Consider the following 23,105-nt stretch of genomic DNA (forward strand, 5'->3'; position numbering starts at 1 on the left):
CATCTGAATATAAAAACACAAACTGCTTCATTGGGGTTGTCATTGTCATCATAATAGGCCTTTAATTTCACTGTTTGAAAAATGTCACCAAAAATACTGAAAAAATGAGAGAGATCCCCTGAGGAAGAGCCACAGAAGAGAGATCCCTCTGTTGGGACAGCAATCAGTGTTGTGTGTAAATTGAATAGGCCAACATAGAGAAAATACACAATGGACAATCAACATGGTAAAATAATATGCAAAATGTAGATTTAAAGAATATGCAACTAAATGTATAACATTTTTACATTCTCATTCACAAACTATCTGACTAACAATCAATAGAAAACAAACACCTTCATCCCTTAACTCAAATAGTACACTTTAATATTTTAATATTACTTTGTACTACCAGTAATAATAACAACAGCCATACAGACCATCTCTTCTTCTACTTCCTCTTGTTCTGCCTCTACTTCTTCTTCTTCTTCTCTGTTGTACATTTGAGGTACTAACATTTCAACTCTCACCTTCGCAATGATCTTAAGCTGTGTCATTGGTGCATCTGCTCTGATGCCACCACAATTCCTACTTTTACATTGGTCTTCGACTTCTGTCAATCTGAACGGGAACCAGCAACCAGCGACCAGCCTCTGCGTTGCTAAGGTAAGTTATACAGGTGCGTCAAGCTCACAACAATGGGCCCTGAAGACATACGAAAATAAGAGCACCATGCTTGTGCGTGTGCTCTGCAGATGTGATGCTCGCGAACGAGTTGGTCTTTTGAACGGCTCTTTTAAGTGAACGATGAGAACCGATTATTTGGGAGCCGTTTTTATATGCAGATTGCCCACGCTGACTTCACGTGTCACCTGCGTGCCCCATGAGTCTTTTGTTCAAACTTATTGTCTACACTTTGTTATTGTTTACATTGTTTTGATGTGGATTCGAGTCAAGAGGCTGAGCTCCTGTTTGTAAAGTAGTTCAGTTGTAGAAACACCAGATGGGGTAGTACAATTTTGCATTCACATTTTTATAATGTCCTAATTAGTATTCTAGTTGTATTTATATTTTTTATATACATATATATTTATTCTTATTTATTATTTTTATATTTTTTCCTGTACTGTTAAAATGTTCTTGTGTTGAAAATTTTACAGTAAAGTTGTTTTGCATGGAAGTTATCTGTAGCCTGTGTAGTTTTTATAGTGCCACAAAGTTTTTTAAGGTGAGGGAAAATTCAAAATAGTGATCTCACTGTCGAAGCATGGAGATATGGCATCATCTTATGGAATGTTTACAATGCCAAATTAAATTATAATCAATATTTCAGAATAGAGTATATATATTGGTGGGATCTGTAAGTTTGAATTCTTCTTATCCAAATCTTATAACTGCTACCAGTGATTGTTTCCTTGATAAAAATGAGTTACCCCTAGTTGACTTCTAAACATTAAATAAATATAACAATGAGCCATATAGAGTCTTTTGAATGGCTCTTTGAAAGGAACGGCTCCTCAAGATCAGGTTCCCTTCACAGACACAAATATACACAGACACAAATACACAAATACACAAATACACAAATACACACACACACACACACACACACACACACACACACACACACACACACACACACACACACACTAATATATAAATATGAATATATGACTGAAAATGTAAAATCAATGAAATCATTTCACTTGCAGAGTTTACCTTCAAATGTGAGGTCGACACCTAGCTTCAAATTGAAATACTTTGTTTCATATTTATAGTGAGTGTTTTATTTTGAAAGGTTTAAACGGAAGTTCGGTGTATTCTTGCCTCTAACTTGTCCGTGGCATAAAAATGTTGGTAGTGCTGTCAGTTCATATGGCTAACGCTACTGTACAGTAGCTGTTAAAAAATAAAGAGATTTGGCAGATCGAGGGCACTCCTGTGTTTTATCACGAGGATTTTCCGGTGGATTCAGAGTCACGGTTTAACGGATATTGATAATACATGGAGTCTTGGAGAGCCATGCATTTTCTCTCACATTTGGCAGGCAGGCATTTCTCTACAGCCAGGGTTCGCACTGGGAGAGCATCACTTCATTTTGGCACCGCTGCTGGCTGGTGATTTAGCATGAATGCTAGCTTACTAATATGTAACACGCATGTTTACATGAACCCGGTGAAGCGACGTTTACAGGCTGCGTAAAGTCATTTTAACGACATGCATTGTCGTTCCCCGCTTCATGGGGAGTTAACGCGCGTCCCCCCGTAAGTCACAACCTCCAGACTCAAACTCTGAAGTGGCTGTTTGGTGTAAGCTGACTGGAGACAAAGCGTGGACAGCAGACATCACTTTTTTTTTTTTAAATTCAACATCAATTTTGCCTTTTGGTGCACCCGGTACCCTGCGCACTGACTTGTGGGTAGGTCTAAGAGCCTTGGTGGATCTACTGTCATGCAGGACTGATAAGGACCAGCTCTTCAGAGAGGGGATCAGACTTTCACTGGCACAGCACATTGGACGGAACATGGAGTGTTAATTGATACCTGCTCTCTGACCTGGCAGCTCCTCCTTATAATGGGACACTAAACCAACTTCTCTCCACCCTGTTCCTTCAGCTGTTGTCCACAAGCCTGTCTCCAGATCAGTGTTACCTGTCTGTCTGTGAGAGGCTGATGTGTATCAGTGAGAAGTAATATTTGAGCTCTGGGGTGCAGGATGCATCACAATCAGGGGTTCCCAATCATTCCTACATCAAGGTCCTTAGAATTACTGCACAAACACAGTAGATAAAGTTGAAGACGCACTGCTGCAGTGGACCTTATTCAAGGTTCTTGCTGTTAACTGTTGTTACTCTACCTTTCTGGGGCAGAGACAGCTGTGATCACCTCTCATTTTGATGAGTGCAGACTCACTGGATACACCCCTCAGGGGCCCCTGCTGGTCCCTGGACTACAATTTTTTTTTACAAAGAAAGAGCTTTTATTGAAGATGCACCAGAGACTGAACCGGAATGCTTAACAAGAGTCAAGTTTACAAAAAGTCAATCATGCCTATCAGGAAAAAAGGTGAGTTGTCGTATGTGCCACAGGTACTCTCAATGTGCTCAAGAAACTTAATGTCAGCAATGTTCATTTCCACTGAAGTTTACTGTCACTTAACAAACTTTACCTTTGTCAACACTTAATCACTTAATGTCAAGATCTTCACAAAAGCTTGGTTGTGCACAGGTGGTCCACCAATATTGTTTTTTCAGCCAATGCTGATAACTACAGAGCAGGTCGGTCTGATGTCTGCATTTTGCGTTTGATAAAATGCAACAACTTAATGACAAATGAGAAAATGGTCATGTATGATTCCTTTATTCCATGCAAGAACTACAGGCAAATCCAGAAAACAATTTATTTCTTTGTAATTTAATAAAGGCAACAAGCAGTAACATTTCCCCAGGATTCATAACAACAAAGTGAAGAAGTACACTGATTACGTTTTTCATTTTCATGGTTTTATTTAAAATATGCTACAAGTTTTGTGCATATTTTTTTACAACAATGGGTAAAATATGCAATTTTAGATAATGCTGTTAATCGTCCCACATATTTATCATTCGATCTCTATTGTTCAGCCTCTGATACTGTTTAACAACGCACACTGCACACACTGCTTCTCATAACTACAGTGTTCTTTTAAATGTCATTTTCACTTTAACGCCACATGACATCATCACCTGGCCTGCACAGAGCCTAACTGTGTAGTAATTACAGGTTTAAATATATCACATTTTTATCGAACATTTTATATATTTATACAGAAAAAAATTATATCATAATAATTATCGCTATCGAATTATCGCCCAGCCCTATATGACTGGACTGCTGGGTTGTCCACGTACTTTTGGGCATATGTTGTAAAGATGGTCTGGAGAAGCTGTGTTCTTTGCATCCTGGTATAAGAACAGCTGTTCAGGAGGGTAAACCTCTATAAACTGATTTTTATGTTTAAGGGTTGGTATTTATAGTAAGAGTGCTGATGTGCTGTTTGAGGTCTAATCTTATCCATCCATCGTTATACATGGAGACATAACCAGGTGTTGATGAGCTTAGCGGCAGGGATTGAGAGTAGGAGGCGATAGGTGAATTCAGGGTGTAATCAGGGAAAGAGTGCAGCCATACAGTTCATCCCTGAGAGAGAGAAATGTAAGGGAGGTAGGCTTTTAAATGAGTCAGGTCACCTAAAGGGAGGTAGTGATTGGGAGATGCAGGTAGACTTGGGAGGAAAACTTGTGCCACAGGAGATCGTTTCCACTAATCTGAGCCCTGACAGTGCTTTGGTCAAGCAGTCAGCGGAGAGTTTATTATATAGGAGGACTCAGTGGAGGAGGCGTATGAAAGGAAAAAGCTTAGGTACACAGAGTTGGCAGCAGGAACAGAGCAGCAAGGTTAGAAGGTTAGGGTTTGTCCAGTAGAAGGATGTAGAGGGTTTGTAGCACGATCAACTCTCTCACTACTGGGAGCATTGGGAGTGCGTGGACAGCATTTGAGGATATAATTAAAGGATATGGCAAACTAGTCAGCTGTGGACTTCTCTTGTTGTGTGTTGAGTGGTGGGGGCTGCTAGGGGCCAGGTGGTAGAGTAGGTAGTATCAGTGCTGTCACTACCTGGAGCTTGCATGTTCAGGGCCTGGGTCCGTTGAACATGGCAGTACTGTATGGGTTAGGTTAGTCAATTGGGGGGTTCTGATAGTGGATATGATGGACAGCGGGAGCTGGCATGGAGGGGGGATGCTCTGGGACTCCAGAGTTGAGTGTTTAGCCTCCGAGGTGTCGTGGGCCTAACTAAACAAAACATCAGTGAAAGGAGGGGCCCACTTGATAACCCCAGTGATGTGCTGGCTCTCGCTGCCCATCTGTCCTTTCTATCTCAGGCTTTGGGGGACATCAGGAGCCATGGGGTGGCTACTAAATTTATCAGTAGTGGGGTGGGTTTCTTTACTGAGCGCTCATCCTTTCTTTCGGCACCAGTACCCTGTGTTTAACTCAAATGCCAATATAATGTAAACTGATATACCAAACATTTTACTTTATGCTAGTGGAAAGTAACTAATTACATTTTCTAAATTTTTTTGAGTAGTTTTCAACATTTTTTTTTCTTTTACTGAGATGTTCTCTGTGGTGAGCATTGTACTTAATTACAAAGATAATTACATCTAACATAGCATATGTTGCATCCTTAGCTGAGTAAAAAAAATACAATAAAAAGCAAAGAAGATTCAAGCTCTCAATTAACTGTTGGCTGACGTTGCCCACCTGACAGTCAAGCGAGCTTACGTATGTATAGAAGAGGAACATGCATGCTTGGGCTCAAATCACATCAAGAAATTTGGATATATAATCACAGATTCCACTCACCAAATGAACACCCCTTTACAAGTCCAACAACTCTTCCCAACCACAGTGAGACAGACGGCTATCTACAACCTGATAGTCACTGGTATGAACTGTCATGCTAGCAAGACAGTTAACACTGGCCTCTATGGCGTCCTGCCGTCACTTGAATACAGGGAGAATCTACAAAATGTTGTTTAAAATGCTCACTAACTTTACCCTGGATAGGTGTAGTGTGATCAAAATCACATCACACATGAATGGTCTCTTGTTGGTTTTACTACAACAGTTAGTTTGGGGAAATATGCTTTGCAATAATATCTCCCTCTTTTAACCCCCATCCCAAGGTACATTTCAAATATGGCACTTTTTACTTAAGCTTTAGCAGATTCACAGACTTGCAGTTTTACTTCTTCTCAAAGTTACTGCTCTGTTATGAAGCAGAATATTTGAATCCTCTTTCCACCTTTGATTGTGCGTGGATAATGAACCAAAAATTCACCCAAGGCTGTGTTTTCTGCTCCTCCTTTGCAGACACGGCTCGAGCGCTGGTGCTTCTGGAGGAGTACTGCACAAAACTGAGGCAGCCGGAGGAGCTGCAGCTCAAAACTGCCATTCAGAGAGTTATGGGGATTTTCAAAAGCAACCTGTTTGAAGCTCTTCTTGGTAAGTGTTTGAAATACAAACCGATCCACCAAAGAACTGGTTTATTCTGTGAAGATCATCTTATATTGAAGTTTTTAGAAGAGCTCCAAAATACTTGGACATTGATCGGCCCATGCTGCTTTACCCATGTGAGTGTGAAAAGGGGTGTTATAGTGTTATAAACTGGGACCCTGTTTCTTCCAGTAGATCGCTTCATTCGGCAGCTGCCCCAAAACGGGCTCTTATGTCTGTTTTGACTTGTAAGCCAGTAATGAACTGCTTGGCCTTTGAGTTCTACAACAAGTAATGCTAAAAGTGTCAGAAACTAGAAATATTTCCCTTCCTGCATTTGAAGGTTGTACCAAAAGAGCATTCCTGACTTGATCACAAAAGCACCCTGGATGTTAGAACACTCATCATCAACCCAACACCCATCAAAAGCCCCACTCAGCCTTCTCCTGCTTATAATGTGCTGCATGATCGGTCTGGCTTTAGACGTTACTGGCAGACAGTGGTCAGTATGTCCAGGCGCTGTGGTAGACTTCATCATCGCCACACCACTTAACGCCTCTGACCGCTCCTCTCTGTGAGGCTTCAGGAATGTTGTCTCCTGAAGCAGAACTGACCGCAGAGACAAAAGGCCATTATCCTGAGCAGTCGTGACGGAGACTTAAGGTCTGCTGGACCTGCTGGGTCACAACATCACAAAGCAGACCTATACCGCTCTTTGGATATTTTTTGTCATCTATAAGAGAAGTTGGGTCAAATACAACAGTGCGACCACTTCACCAGTATAAAATGCAGAGAGATGTAGTGGACACAAGCAGGGGCACAGTTTAACCATTTTCTCCCTGGAGCCCCCAAAAAACAGACTGAATCTTATATACAGGTGCGACTTATATTTAGGAAATTAGGGTCCGTAATTCACTGGCTATAGTACAATCGTTTGTCAAGCTAGGCATGGGGGTTAACCAGCAAAAATCCCATTTGTTACCTAAACAAACTCACTTTGGCGAACAGTAAACGACTTCCAGCTCCATGAGAAATCAGTGAGTGGATAGAAGACATCAGCAAGTGGACAGATATTCAGTGGACAGACGTCTTTAATGGAGAAACCCAGTGTGTACGCCAGAGAGAGATGAAGTGCACAAGTCACTCAGTGTTTATGACTACATTATCTGTGGGTATGTACAGACCATTGAACATTAAGACATAAACTTGAAATAAAAAAATCCTCTCACGCCAAAGATGAGAACACAAGACCGTTGAGTAGCTATAAGACCTGGGTCATAATAAAGGAGCCAGAAAACTACGTCTAGACAGCAAACTGAACCGATACAGATCAGGGTAATAATGCTTCTGTGTTTTGGGATTGTAAGTTTGATTATATACTGTAGCTTTAATGTACTTCTGTTATCTGTGATTCAAACTTTCACATTAACATTTAATTTACCTCTCCATCTTTGGACGAATGTTGGGATTTAGTCATAAGCAGGACTTAAAACCGATGTTGTCATTAACTACCCATGGTGAAAAACTGTCCACAATTTTCAACAGTTAGTATTATAAAACAAGGGGCTTCATATAACTTGTATTTTGTACTAAGCTGCTGCGGCTTTTTGCAGCCGTCTGCAAGTGTGGACAGTCTAGGAACTGCAGTTTCCGAATTTATAAATCAGTTTTAGGAATGAGAAATAATCTGTCAAAAACCTGCTTTCCCTTTTATGTCACCAATAGGATGTTGACAGTGTTGAATAAATATCGGATTACTATGTCAATCATCAAACCTTCCCTGTTACTGGACACTCCTTCTGTGTTTCTCTCTGAGGTGTTAAATACATTCAGCCTACCAGACTACCAGCAGTTGCATGGATGTATATCTTTTTTTTTTTTGAAGTTGTATTTTGGGGCATTTTTGCCTTTATTTGATAGGACAGCTGAAGAGAGACAGGAAATGTTGGGAGTAGAGAGTGGGGGAGGACGTGCAGTAAATGATCGAGCGGCTGGAATCGAACCAGCGACGAGGCCTATAGCTTCTGTATATGGGGCGCACGCTTAGACTGCTAAGCCAACGGCCCCCCATGGATGTATATCTTAACAACAAACTATGTTGCCCTCTGTTACTTAATAGTGATTAGTTCATTGTCCAGCAGGACAGCTGCTGATTGCTTTGCAGAAGTGCTGCTTGTAGTGCTCTTGATTGACTTCATGCTGGACTCCTTCCTCCCTTTGGTCCTCAGCAGTTGCGTATAGGGTTGGCAAGAAAAACTACATCTAACTGGCTACTGAATGTACAGAGTCAGGTCTACAGAGGATATGATCCTCTAGTTAAACAAATGCAGTGCCAGGATTTGTACAAACTTTTTCGAAATGTACACTGAAAAGGTTAAGATCTACAATGTTTTTTTTAAAATAATATAGTTCTTTAAACGTAACAGTTTACTTTTTCAGTTCTTAATCAATATACACAAAAAGATATAGAGTCAATCAAATGCAAATTTCTGCCTCTACAGTCTGTTGAGTTGGAGAGTGATTGAGCCTAAATACTGTTTGAAGGTTGACACACTGCAGCAAATATTGCAGCTAGGCCTAAGGTAGCTGATATCCTTGGCAGGAGTGAGATAGATACAGTCAGACAGCAGTCTGCAGACTGTGTCACAGTTTCACTGAGGAAGTCTCTTTGTTCTCTGCTGGGCTGCTTTGGTTAGGGGGCGATGATTAGGGCCTAACAGCGATGAGCAACATACTAATGTACCTGTCACAAAGACTTATGTCATTCCGATTTTGAATCCTAAATGAACCAAACAGCTGCTGCATGTTTCGAGTCTGCTGCTGTAACAACATCTAAAAAAGTTAAACCCTGACTGAAGATGCTGAACTAAAGCTTCCTCCACATGTGACCCAGCACTTTGGGTACCCTCTTCATTATTTGTCTGTTTTATCACGGCAATATTAATTCATTAAACTGGCAGGTGTTGTTTTGTTTTATTTTCAGACTTTGTAGTCATCCATTTGTTGTCCATTTATGTAGAGGACGTGTATAAAAGGTGTCTCTATATGTCAACATTGCTGAGAGCACTTATAGAAGCTTCCTAATCGTGAACTTGTCTTTGAGCTTTCACATTTTCCCATCCATTGACTGTATATTAATATGGACAGCATGCCTCCATCTCCTCCCATTGTGAGATGTGGAGCCGAAATACAGCCTTGATGGGCACTGACATATTGCGCTAGTGGAGCCTGGGCGTGCACAGTATTGATCTGGCTGGGAGAGCTACGGGACTGACGTCAGGACCCTTCTGGAAAACAAAACACGCATTAAACTTTAAAATGTCAAAGATCCCTCAGGTCATGACAGAACAGATTATTGTGTTGATTTGTATGGTGCACTCACAGTTATGGAAAGTTGAATGACTCTTGTGTCACTGTTTGTTACGATGATACCTCAAAGCTTGAGGTACAGAAAGGCACCACAGGGTGGGGGTGGATTCCTTTAGACTCCCCTACCTTAATCTGTTACATTTTGTCAGTTTGCAATACTCAGGATGATCTTAAAGCTGGGGTTGGTAGTCAGATTTAGATACACTTTTTGTTATACTGGTTAAAATGATCTTTATGTCCCGATGGCAATCAATACATAATGTGTTCTTAAAAAAGAGCGAAAAAAGCTGCTATCTACAGCCAGAGTAAACCTGGGAAAACACCAACCAATCACCGTTTTTGGGTCCCAAAATTTTAAACCAATCAAATCCCGTCCTGTCGTTCTGCCCGCCTCCTGCGCATACATTTGCCTGGCGTGCACTACGAGTCCCTGCCCCTGGACTGTAGTCCGGATCAGAGTCTAAAACGCTCTCACCACGGGGGCTCTGACAAGCAAAAGAATGAATGACATTTAGTAAGTCCTACAGAAAATGTATATGCATTGTAGCGTCCGTCTGGACGCTGTAGGGATGACGAGCCGGTTCGTGAACACGTTGAGCTTTACTAACCGGTCACTGTCGGCCGTGACCACGCCAACCAACAAAGCAACAATCAATGTTTGAATGAATGAAAAACTTCTCCTCTTGTCTCTCCTCTCTCTGGCTCGCACACTCTACACCTCTCCTGATGCCTTCACTGACTGTCAATACTGTAGGAATTAAGAACATCTACACTGAACACGTTTAACAAACAGTAGAGCTGTTACAGTATTAAATGTGTTATAACTTTTCTCGTGTCACCAGTACAACTGGATAATATAGCATGACAGTTGTGAGTTCTAACAATAGCCATGTTCGATTGTGTTTTTAACTTTCACTATGATAATGTTTTGGCGAGGACTGGTTTTGAATCAGTCATGCTACATTCAAATTCATGCTAGTTTTCCGAGACTACCAACCCCAGCTTTAACCTGGTTACAATATGTGCTGGCAGCCATTCAGCCAGATTCTGTTTAAAAAGAGAGGAAGTAAGGTTGCACCTGTGTGTAGTTTTATTCCTCAACAAGAAAACACCTCTCCTAATTACACAGGCTTGTCAGGATGCTTCTCTGTATATCAAGAATTATCAGTAAAACATAACTGTCAGTAATATTTATGCTTCAGTTTAACTGTAATTTATCCCTAGCATTTACCACAGTCCAAAATTAAATATTTTCTAGATTATAATACTTACCCTTTTGGTAATTTTTTCATGAAATGCGTGGATTACAGTTTATAATCTTTCTTGTGTTTGACTGCTTACATAATATCCTGCAACAGATGTTCTCGGGGAATGTGCCCATATCTTGGACTCATGATGCTGGAAAAAAAGTGCGTCATGGCATCATAATATCGCTCATTTTTAAAAAATACATCATCACAGACTAAGCCAACAAGTTGGTTGATAAGAGATCCATTGTTCTCATAAGTATATGAAGTTGTCATGGCAGAGAACAACACAGTGGTTGAGTGTTTTTGATTGTTTTTTTATCAATCCTTGCAAATTTTTGACAGCACTCGCACAGAATTCTTATACACGTTCTATACTTATTAAAAAGAGGTTGACTCTAAACGACAACACATTCTCTGTTAGTGAAGAGAAACAATTACTCGGTGGTATGCAGACGAACACTGTTACATCTCTGCGATGCAATAAAAGCCTCCTGAAATAGATGCAATCATCCTACAAAGCATTAGGTGCTGTCTAATCTGGTCAGTGGTGTGGGCTAAACCCCATCAATACAGAGTGGATCTGTGTGTGGATTAACCCATTCATCATCCCCACTTCTCCTCTGTCACACATCTGTACAGCTGAAGGACTTAATGGCCTGATTCCAGCGCAAGCTTTAGACTTCCTTTGACCTACAGGACAATCCTGTCGGGGTTCGTTCAAGATGCTCTCAACAAATTTGTTTTTGTCATTGTTTTCTGTAAGATATAAAATGCACACACTGTGTTTTCTGCTTTAAAATCTCATCCTGTTCTTTTAACATTCAAACTAAAAAGAAATATGATCAAAGGCACATCTGGTCTGCTGTGATAACGCTGACAGACGTTAAAGATAACCATAAAAGGTCATTCTTCTCTCTTGTGGTGTCTTACAGCTATTGTATGGCATACAGTGACACTAGTGTTATATCAGTGTTTGTATATGTTAGCATGCTGATGTTGGCCACAGGACCGCTGTGCCAATGAAAGAAATCCATGTTATGACTTCAGTTTACTTTAAGTGCAGCTGTATAATGGACTGTTCACATTGTGATCATCACAGTAGAAGAGAAATTGATCGCTGCTGGGAGAACTGTGCAGATGTGTTTTAGTACAATGAACCTTTTTATGTATGTTTTTGTGTTTTTATGGTAAACTTGAGGAGATTTAACTCAAATTAAATTATCTGTATAATAACACTTGACACATACAGCCCCTCCTCTTGTTCAACTGAGAGATGTGTTGACCCAAAATCCATTAGCAAGCAGTGAAGCAATTTACTTTACATGTGTGAAAATGAGTAGGAAGAAGTTAAAACTTATCTAATCCTACCCCCTTTATTCACTATTTTCTGGCATTATATGAGTGCATTCCCACAAGTCAAATCTTCATATTTACACCTACAATCAAAAGTAAACCCCTTGTGATTCTCAACACTTGTCTTCCTCCTTTTACCTCATGAAAATTATTTCTTTATACCTCTTCTTGAACTGGATTATGTTCTGACATTGCTGTAGCTCCATATTGAGACTGTTCCACAATTTTACACCACAGATTGAAATACATTGTCTGTGGAAATGCTAGATGAGGATATTGCCCACAAAATCTGCGCTGTACCACTCTCCGGTAATTCTGTGAGCAGTCATAATTGTGATATGTCTTAGGACTTGTCTGCTAAGCTTGTGGGGGAAGTGAGAGCAAGTAAGTACTAAATGCTTAGTGGTATCCAGTGATGCAGATCTGCATGTTTGCATCTGACTCAGATGATGATTTCTGTAAGATGTCTTTTAAATTCTCAGTTAGTAACGATGTACACTACATTTGTATGATGACGATACAACCCACTGCGCAACAGTTTCAGTGGTATGTAGTCGTCCGGATGAAATGGAGGCTCATTGTAATTCATGGGGTCCTGATATTTTCTGTGGAGCTCCAGCTGTAGTCGTCTCATGAACAAAGGCTCATCAGTCCTGTTAATAAGACGTGTCTCCCTGCTCTGTCTCCAATGGGAGATTCTCTCCTGTGAGGCTTCCCTTCCTCTAATCTTCTTTTACTGTTAATTAATTCTTTCTCAAGCAGACTCATAATACCAGCGGGAGTTAACATAACACCTCAGTTATGAGTTGAAATAATAGAGGTATGTGTTCAGGACCTACACTGGAATGCATCTATGCAGTTTTTGTTGTTCTCACATGAATTATTTTTATTAAAACATGAGTCTATTTAAGCTGCTTTCTAAACTTGAGGTACTGTGACCCTGTCGTTCATCTGGCATACACACCTGGTCTGAAAATAGGGTTGTTCATGTGCATTGATGACTGCCCCATTGACAGACAAAACCCTGGTATGAGGTCATTAATGTAGTATTTTCATAGTGCTTGTGTTACAACTCATTAGTGAAATGCGTCTAGATGGGCGACTCTGCTCGATGCAAATGCTCTTACACCATGCACTTCAGACCATGCACATTGCATGGTTTCAGTATTGTTTTATTAGTTCTATAATAAGTCACTTTTTACATGTAATTCAAAAATAACTGCTACTATTGAGAAAGGTAACACATTACACTTCTTTTGTGCTCCTGATCATTAACCCTCACAACCCCCGACTTGCTACATATCTCGGTCAAGATGGCTTGTAACCTACATTTAATCTGACCTTTTAATGTATTAACTCCATCACTGCATAGCCTAGTTCACGTCCCATAATCTGTAACCTTGCAGCCTGATAACATAGAGACACAATATGTCCTTACAGCCTCTTATCATGCTAGCAATCTGACAACAAACTAGGCACAGGCATTTATTATTTAGAACAGCTATTTCAATGAAACAATACAACAGGCATTTGCAGCCTACTGTACATCCTGCTGTAACATCCAACTAATGTACCTGTAAACCAGGCCGGTGCTTACAAGCATCATAGGTCCAAATATGAAAGTGCGTCACACGTATAACTGGGCCAGATTTGAGGAGCAGCAGGCCGGACATTCTCAGCAGCATTCAAAATCAAATTTTTCCTTTACAAAATTGGAAATGAATGTATTAAAACAGAAACATTTATTATTATTGCATGTGAAATAAAACACTTTTGGTCACATATTTGGTAGAAAATTGGAAGTTTTGTCTTATCAGTTATTTATATACAGTATACACTTTCACTGTCTATCGATATAGACGGTGTGCCTTTTTCAGTTCATCTGTTGACAGAATTTTAACCCTGTGAATGGTGGGAGTGTCAGACATGGGTGCATTTTTAACAGCAGATGCCACACTAACTTTAATTTCTCGATCATCTATCTCTCCTTCCACAACAGCTTGCATCCTCTCACTTCGTTGGAGTCTGTGAACAGCCACTTCTATTTTTCGTATATGACACACGGTGGCAGACTACTGTGACTCTCTGTTGGGCTGTGCAGGACCACACCAGGGTTGTATGTCTGCTCCGTAAGCTGCAGATGAACTCTGTACTTTGGCCTTCCACTCCTGAGATCCTTTGGGAAAGCTGGTCCTGGAGCGTCAGGTGTTTTTTAAAGTAATGCCTCTGAACTTAGATGGTAACATGGCTCACTCACAATCTACTATGATGCACAATGTTTGTGCTGTTATTTTTTTATATATTAGATTCATGCCAGATATTGCTCAGGGGCCAGCAACTGAATAGCCGGATGCATAAGCTTTTTCAAAATACCAACTAACTGTAGAACCGATGGCAACGTTTACCTCTCAGTGAGCTTTGCTGCCACTGATGTGGAGCTTTAGGTCACTGTTGCTTCTTCAAATTTGAAGTAGATCTCTTAGCAGCTGATAAGTACTTTTCTTTCAGGCACAGTTTACATTTCACCCTGATGTTCTCCTTCCGTCCGCCCTAAATTTCAATCAATGGGAATATTTCCTCAAAGTAAAAAATGACAGACTCTGCCGTCTCGCTAGTTGAATTAGAGAGCTACAAATGTTTACCTTTTGCTAGTATGTTGCTACCTGCCCAGGAGTGAGAGCAGAAGCAGTGTAAGCTTTGGGGAAACTTGGCATTTTTCAGTAACAGATTTCTTTATGACAGAATAAACAGATGACTCAGATCGCAGAGCTAACGTGTTATGGTACTGGTTACAACCCTAGACTGTATAATATATGGACGTAGTATCCGTGACATCACCCATCTGTTTCTGAAGCGCTGTTTTGAGGCCAATCGTTGGCGGCAGCCATATTGCTGCTGTTGAGTGATTGTGACGTAAAGAGGCGGAGTTTGAGCCTCCTAGCCAACAGCTGCAGTGTTCCTGCCTGTCAATCAAGTCAGCTGTGCCTCTCATCGGCAATATCTTTGAAATTGTAGAGTTAGAAAAAAATTCACCCCCCGTACAGTGTGTGCTGATCGAGAAATGAGCTATCCAGACTACACTCGTCTTTTGTACCAGGCTGTAAACATGTTTATTTCTGCTGTAAAGATCGGCTTTATTGAATTGGTGTGTATGTGGTTTTCGGTACTTCCAGAGCCAGCCTCAAGCGGATCCTCAATGAACTGCAGTTTTTAGCACTTCCGCATTGGACTCATATTTTTAGATCGAAGGTTGCCGCTTGGTTACAACATATAAGTAATCTGAGTGCTCAAACAGATTACTTTGACACAGGTTACCACTACACTGTTTACATCTGATATCTGTAGTGAATGATTAACTGTTGAACATCTTCCTAACAAATTCTTTAATATACAAGGCCATCGCCAGAGAAAAATATCATCTTCATCACTTTTCAAACATTCTAAGCCATCAGGGTGAGTAGAATGAGAGTCAGAGTTTAATGATAAAACAAGATTTTCTAGTATAGATGAGCCTTTTTTGTGGGGCACTGGTGGCCTAGCAGTCTAAGCGCCCCACATACAGAGGCTGCAGTCCTCGTCACGTTAGCCTTTTTTGTTAACATTTGGAAAGTGAAAACGTGTCCAGTCAACTCAATGCCCATTATAAGTTATAACTAAATGAAAATCTGTGCTGTTTCTCTTTTACTATGTCTGCTTCATTGGCACATTTCTATGTGATTTAATATCATTCTTGCTGCTCTGGGCTGTCAGCAGTTTTGAGTGTCATTGGTAGGTTTCAAGGCCTTAATCCTTTTTTAAATGTGTTTTTTATTTTTTTTACCTAATGGACTTCTTTGGAGCTTAAATCAGATAAATCATCTGTTCTAGCAGCGGTGCAGGCCAGGGCAAATTTGAATAAAATATTATTGTTGTATGAACTCTTATTACTGTATGTTCCCTTATTCTGTCGAAGGAAACTCAACCACATACTTCTCAGCTTCAAATCTATCACTCTGTAAATTTAGTCATTTTAAAATTATATAATGAACATTTTGATTTTCAGCAGAGCTCTTGTGTGATTTATTTTAAAATGTTGTGGTGATAATTGAATTAATGGATTTTAATAGATGTGGAGCACTGCCATCTTGTGGATAGAAACTTGTAATGAATCATGTCACGATAACACAATCCTCCCCACTCTTCACACAAGGTATTTCCCATTTTCCTTAAGTTGCATCCATGCATGTCCTACTTGCGTCATTCATTTGCGTCTGAGTCCCTCCTACCAGAGATAGATGGAGAGATGCAGGGAAATTAATAGAGGGGGGAACAAAGAAATATCTTTTAGCAGATATGAGGCGTCATATCCTCTGGAGTGACGTCTGTTTGTGATGACAGTGTCACCTGATCCCCGCTGATCAGCTGTCGCTTGGCTTTGACAGCTGTTTGTTTTTGCACACATGTGCGCTGTGATAACTAACAACTACACACAGTAACAAGCTTTCTTTCTCTGTATCCTGTTACCTGTTTAACACATACCTGCACATGAAGAACAACCTGCAGTTGGTTCTGTTCTGTGTTCTGCTTAGAATTATATGGACCATAGTGCCAGTAAAAAGTGTCGCAATGAAATGTATCAAATTATTTGCATTTACTGATAAGCTGATTGTGAACTCTGTATTTTATTAACACACACTTTTATAATGTCTCTGCAACACTGGACATTATTTATAAAAGTTTCAGGAAAATTCTAATCCTAGAACACTTTACGAACTCAACGCTTAGTAATGATCAACCTGATATGAAACTTTATTGATATGATGATAAATGTAAAAAGACTGTCTGACAGATAGACTTCTGATCTTTCAGACTTTAAATATATGAAGATCAAAATTTAAAAGGGAAATTAAGTAATCTTGAAGAGAAAATATTTCTATTGTCCAAACAATATCAGACGATATGACTAAATGTTTTTGTTAGATAGTAAATCAGAAAACATATCGGTTTAAAACTCAGAAGTGATACTCTTTTAAAATTGGTTTTACGAAAGCTGTGCTCAATGTTTTTTTGCTTAAAACGTACATTTTAATTTCACTCATCAAATACAAGCTGTTGATTCAAGTCAGTGAAAAGACTTCCTTGAGGGCTGCTCTTGTGTATCCTTGGTCATCACTCCTCGGCTTTCCCTGCTCTCTCCTTGATACTCTCTCCTCCAAGTTGCCATAAGAGATTTGGAAAGCTCCTTATCCAGATGGCAGGCCTGTGACTACTTCCAGTTCAGCTAGGGACCAAGGACAGAGGATGGAGGAGATATGATTTGAGAGCTTTGAGATCCAGCTATGGTGCATCAGCCACTCTTTGCGTGTCATCCCTTTCATACATGCTTACAGTGGCTGTTGTGTCAGATGTTAGACTATAGACTGAGTACTGTCATGAAATGAAAAGCTTTGTATCAACTTCTAAAAGGCATTTGCTTTGAATGCAAATAATGACATTCAAAGCTTGATCCTGGATCAAGCTTTGAATTACCATGACCTTGATGACTGGATTGAAGATTCAAGATTCACTTTATTGTCATTTCCTTTCGTATTTTTATACTCAGTGAAACGAAATACTTTCTCAACCAGCTTGACAGTGAAAAATAAAAAGACTCTAAAGAAGGCTAAAACATTTAAAAACATGTTAAAAAACCACACACAACACAGTATTAGCAGCCTGATAGACCAAAGGTAGAAAGTGCATCAGTCAGTAAAGTGCTTATTCGGGATTCCTCCTGACAGGTGACTGGCTGTCAGCCGAAGCATTTGTTGAGGTGGGGGATTGGATGTGAGTGTGTGAAGGGGAGGGGGAGGGGACACAGTCTGTTTATGGGCCTCACAGCCAGTTGGAAGAAGCTGTTCAGCATCCTGCTGGACCTGCAGGAGATACTTCTGTACCACTTCCCTGATGGCAGGAGGGAAAGTAGGCCGGGTGGTGGGGATCCTTAAAGATGGAGCACCTTCACAGACATAAACACAAAAGTAAATGTGAATGATAGCAACGGTTGACCTGGGCTTTTTTTCTGTGCTCATTAACTCTCTGATCTTATCATGTATGTTGGGTTTTGTTCTACCAAGAGAAGTTTCCTGTTCCTTTCTTGTGGTTCACTCCAAATGTGAACATTTGATTCCACTGTTCAAGTTTGCCTTTGAAGCTCATATGGGGACAGTAGAGACATCAGCATGAAACTGTACCCATAAGCCTTTTCAAGTAGGTTAAATCGTTGAACAGTGTCCAGGCAGGTCAATATGTGTGAAACCTGATGTTACATACACCCATACAAAATGACAATCTAAACAGTGACAGCAAAGGAAAACTTTGAGGTCCTGGAAAAGCTTGCACAAATAACCCTGTGTGGTGAAGTAACCACCAGAGGATTTGGCTGTTGAACCCTACAGTTTTTAAACAACATTGTGAGTAACAATCTAGCATTTGCATGTATTTGCAGACGTTTCCTTATATATATTTTTTAAGTATATAACTCTACCCTTGCAGCCTCTGTCTCTGTTCAAAAGAAATGTCAGAAGTATCTTGGAAATTGTAGTTTTCAGTTTTCAATACGTTATCAATGAATAAAACATGTTGCTGCAGACATACATAAGATGCTCATGATTACAGGTGTAGGGAACAATCATACCTAATTCCATACACCATGATATATCCCAGTAAAGGTTCAGGCTGAGACATCATCACTAAAGTTTGGTACTTGTCTTGATTTCAGGTTGAGTAATGTAAATGTGTCCATATACTAAAGAACAACATTTTGTCTGGAGGAGAAGCTCCAGTAGAGGGAGCCAGAAGACTGGGTTTACCTCCACTACTCTTCATCCTGCTCTTGACAGGAGTGATTTAAAAATGCCTCACTCCTAACCAAACCACCAGCATTTTCCAGATCAACAATATAAACACTGTATTTATACCTTCTCTGAAAGCTGTGAGTGTCCCCTGTGCTGCAAACAGACTGAACTGTGTGACAGTTTTAAATGATGAATGATGTATTTGTGATGCAGACAGGGTTTACCTGTGCACAGCTCTAAGTTGTATTAGGTGAATACTCTGGGTTATGTAATGTGTTATGTTATATTTATGTATAGAATGTACTATGCTGCATAGTCCTCATAGCGGAAAACCAATGTAGATATTCACAAACTATTGCAGCACACTGTTGGCTAAGTTATTCCTCCCACAGCTTTGAGGTCAAAGACGCCCGCACACTTTGCTGACCCTGCTGCGATTGACGTAGCTTTACCTCAGCCTCATAGAAGACCTCGCAGGAAATAGTAGCAGTCACAAACACCGAAAACACACACACACACACACGCACGCACGCACGCACGCACGCACGCACGCACGCACGCACGCACGCACGCACGCACGCACGCACACACACACACACACACACACACACACAGGCCAAGTGTTAATGTTATTAGTCTCCTTGTATGTAAAATATTAACATAAATGTCGTAAAGCCAGAGCACAGCAGAGTTTATGTTTGTTTAGACCTGAGTTAATCAGGATGTAGTAAAATGATGAAGAATCAAGTTTCCATAACATGCTGTCATACTTAATACTGTTACTTTTACAGTTTTTTTCCCCCGAGAGAGATTGACTTATGTGTCTCAAAAAGAGACAGTGAAAGTGTAATAAGTACTCTTTAATTTTGTAAAGGTCCTGCTTTGACATGCAAATTGGATCAATTATGGAAAACAGTGAAATCTCTGGGTCCTGGGTTCTTCATTCTCCATAAATCGACAAGCCCCAATTTCTCCAACTCTTGATGTAAAAAATATCGTAACTTATCCTTGAAACACAGAACAAACACAGACGGTTCAGCATCATCTTACCTGAGAAGCACTAAAACCTTTTTCGGTCCTGCATGAGGGCTCATAAGATAAGATAAGATAAGATAAGATAAGATAAGATAATCCTTTATTCATCCCCCAACGGGGAAATTCATGGAGTTACAGCAGCAAACAAAATGGTGTTCAGTACAAGAATTTCAACAAGAATATATATAGAAAAGAAATGTTCATCAAAGATGACAGATGGCCATAATTCCCCTGTCAGCCACCACCTCCACAGGGTCCAGGACTGAGCTGAGCTGGCCTTCTTCACCAGTTAGTTCAGTCTTGCTCTCCTGTATCCTGTCTGCCCACAGCAGGTTAGGGTTAGGGTTAGGGTTAGGGTTAGGGTTAGGTAAGTCAATCTCAGACAGAGATGTCTGAGACATCAGACAGAGATGTCTGAGATTCTCTCAAGAGCTCCCTCTCCCCATCTCACTCACCTTCACAGAGATGCCTAAGTTCTTAAGTGTCGGTGTTGTTATCATTAGAGCTGGAAATGTTTTCACTACCTTCTCCAGGCTGATTCTCTGGAAAGCAGCATCTGGCTTTAGTTCCCTTCTCTTCTTTTGTTGGTTCCCCGCTTTCCTCTTCTGCACTTTTGGAAAGTAATTCTGGTTGAAGTATATAACTCTACCTCGAAAAATGACTTGTTTGCTTTGCACTGGCAAAGTGAGAGGCGTGGATGTATAAGTTCATAAATCAATTAACCTTATCGGCTCAGATGTTTTTCTTCCTAACATGAGGGGACTTCTCAATGTAATGTATTATCCTTCTACTTCAAAAACGTTAATGAGTTGGATGAAATTACAGTATATTTCGTCTCCAGCCGGCAGGGCTGCAATCTAAGCTCTGTATTATTTGTAATAGCATCTGAACCTTTAGCCATTTCTCTTAGAGGAAGTTGTTGCATAACTGGTGTTAGAAAATTTCCTTTATGCCAATGATATGCTTTTGTATGTTTCCGATCTCCCTGTTTCTGTTCCTGCAGTCCTTGATATTTCAGATTCATCTGGTAATATTTCAGGCTACAAGTTCAACTTGGACAAAAGCAACATTTTTCTCTATACACAGAGGCTCGTGATTATCCTTGACATACTGTGCTTTTTAATGTTGTTCCGCTTGTCTTAAAATATCTCACCATCTATTTCCCACATGAATTTGAAGATTTGTTTCAAAAAAATGTTGACAAGGAGTTTGAACACTGGTCATTATTACCCCTATCATTAGCTGCATGAATAAAGACACTTAAAATGAACTCCCCACTGAAATACTCATATCTTTTCCAGAGCTTTCCCATTTTTCTTACACAATCGTTTTTTCACAAAATTGATGGCTTGGTTTGGGAAATCTCATCCCATTCATCTGGAATGGGAAAACACCAAAGCTCAGCAGTCAATTTCATTTTCTTTTTAATAAAAAAAAATGCCCCTCCAAATTATTATCATAATTCAAATGAAAAAGAAAATTTGAAAATTAAAATGCATTCACAGAAATCCTTTTTAATTTTCAGAATGAATACGCATTTTTTTACTCAAAAATAAAATGAAAAAGCAATCCTTCCTTTTTCATTTTAACTTTCATGTTCAAGCATGGACACTTTGTAACACAATTGAAATGAAAACGGAAAGCACATTTACTTTTTCGCTCTCAAATCTGCCCTGCTAAATGTGTAACATAATTCAAACCAATTCGAAAATGAAATTGTAATGTGCACAGTGCAGAAAAGTGACATCAGTCTTCACCTCGCAGACAGACTATTTACCTACTCACCCATATATACGTTACATATATGCTTCCATACCTCCTCTCTTTTAAACTATAAAACGTGTTTGGAAGATGATGTGGGAGAAATGAATACAGATGACCTATGGGAGGCAATTTAACGTCCACTCCACTTCAATCTGTGCCAGACCTGCGTTCAGTCAGTGTTAAGTTTTGCAGCACACACATATGACCAAAGTGAGAGTGGCAAAGATGTATGGGAATGTTGATCCCACCTGCTGATGTCAGCACGCCCCTGCAACACATGGACAAATGTTTTGGTCCTGCCCCTCCTTATGCGGCTCTTGGTCCAGAATTTTCAGTCTCAGCCTGAATTTAGGTCTCTCTTTGACCCACTGCTGTGATAGCTTCCTTGTTGTTCCTCCCACTGACCTGCCATTGCCACACTATAAAGCAGACTTTGGTGGCCTACACAGCTCCTCTGGCAAGACGCCTTGCCTTAGCTGGTATCAGTCATACCTCCCCCTGTCTGTGCAGTGGGATTCTGATTCTGGCAAATAGGGTAGTAATGTTGGCAAACCTCAGCCATTATGTCTTCTCTGCTGGATGGTTTGATAAGATACCTACAGTGCTATACAACAGTAACTATTGTATTTATATTATGAAGCTGAATCATCTAGAAGGCAGCAGATGTCTGAAAAAAAACAAAGGACCAAAAACTCCCAATGGTAGTGTCATATTGGATAAAAAGAGGCTTTGCTTTAAACAGTCTTTCTTCTGAACTTTTGCCGCTTTCTTCAAACATTCAAAATTCTGCATTAGCTTATTTTCCTCCACTCATATTATGCTGCTAAATTAATAATATCAGACTCACAGTACTGAGGAGCTAAAATAATGTTATAAGGCAGAAGGAATTGCCTTCATTTGTTCAGTGTAAGCATGCATCACAGTTTAGAGACCTGCCGTCTTGACTTTGTTGTGCAATGAGAGACAGTTATACTATTATGGGTTCAAGTAATAATATAATAATAAGATCATCTGGATTAAATGGAGTCTGATCCTCTCCCCACCCTTGTGTAGTGTCATAGACAAGTTGAAAAAACTCTAAGCTGAACTTGCTGATCCCTGTGCTAACGCAACCACAAGAAATAAAGCAGAGCCAAATGATGAAAACAAGATGAACTGGATTTATCCTTAAATGTTAAATTAATGAATAAACCATAAAAGTGCTACAGAAAAGGAATCCTCTATGTGTTTGATATATTTTAAGTCTGGTTATGGTTTAGTTTGAGAAAGAGTTAGGAGTGAAGGATGCTTAAAATGTGTTTCTTGGAAGATGACAGGAACAACGACTTTGAGAAAGTCTAGCAGTATTCACTCCATCCCCTCTCCCCCCTGCAAAAAGTGCACGGCCAAAAAAGACAAAACTGTATATAGATGTGATGTGAAAATGGCATGTTGGATGAATCAGAGCCTTGTTAAGTGTTAACTTCATTTTGAAGTCATTATTTTAATCCTGTTCTCTCTTT

At 40.0% G+C, this 23,105-nt stretch overlaps 1 protein-coding gene across 1 annotated transcript in view; it reads left to right on the plus strand.

Moving 5' to 3' along the window:
- Positions 1–1,839: 1,839 nt before the first annotated feature.
- Positions 1,840–23,105, plus strand: part of dlg2 (discs, large homolog 2 (Drosophila)) — a 198,269-nt gene continuing 177,003 nt past the window's right edge. The window contains exons 1-2 of the mRNA XM_034683719.1: positions 1,840–3,044; positions 5,895–6,026. Of these exons, the coding sequence (XP_034539610.1) occupies positions 2,990–3,044; positions 5,895–6,026 (187 nt within the window). The 5' untranslated portion in view covers positions 1,840–2,989. The remainder of the gene's footprint in view (positions 3,045–5,894; positions 6,027–23,105) is intronic.

This window comes from Notolabrus celidotus, chromosome 5, assembly GCF_009762535.1.
Source record: "Notolabrus celidotus isolate fNotCel1 chromosome 5, fNotCel1.pri, whole genome shotgun sequence".
In the NCBI taxonomy this organism is placed as follows: Eukaryota; Metazoa; Chordata; class Actinopteri; order Labriformes; family Labridae; genus Notolabrus; species Notolabrus celidotus.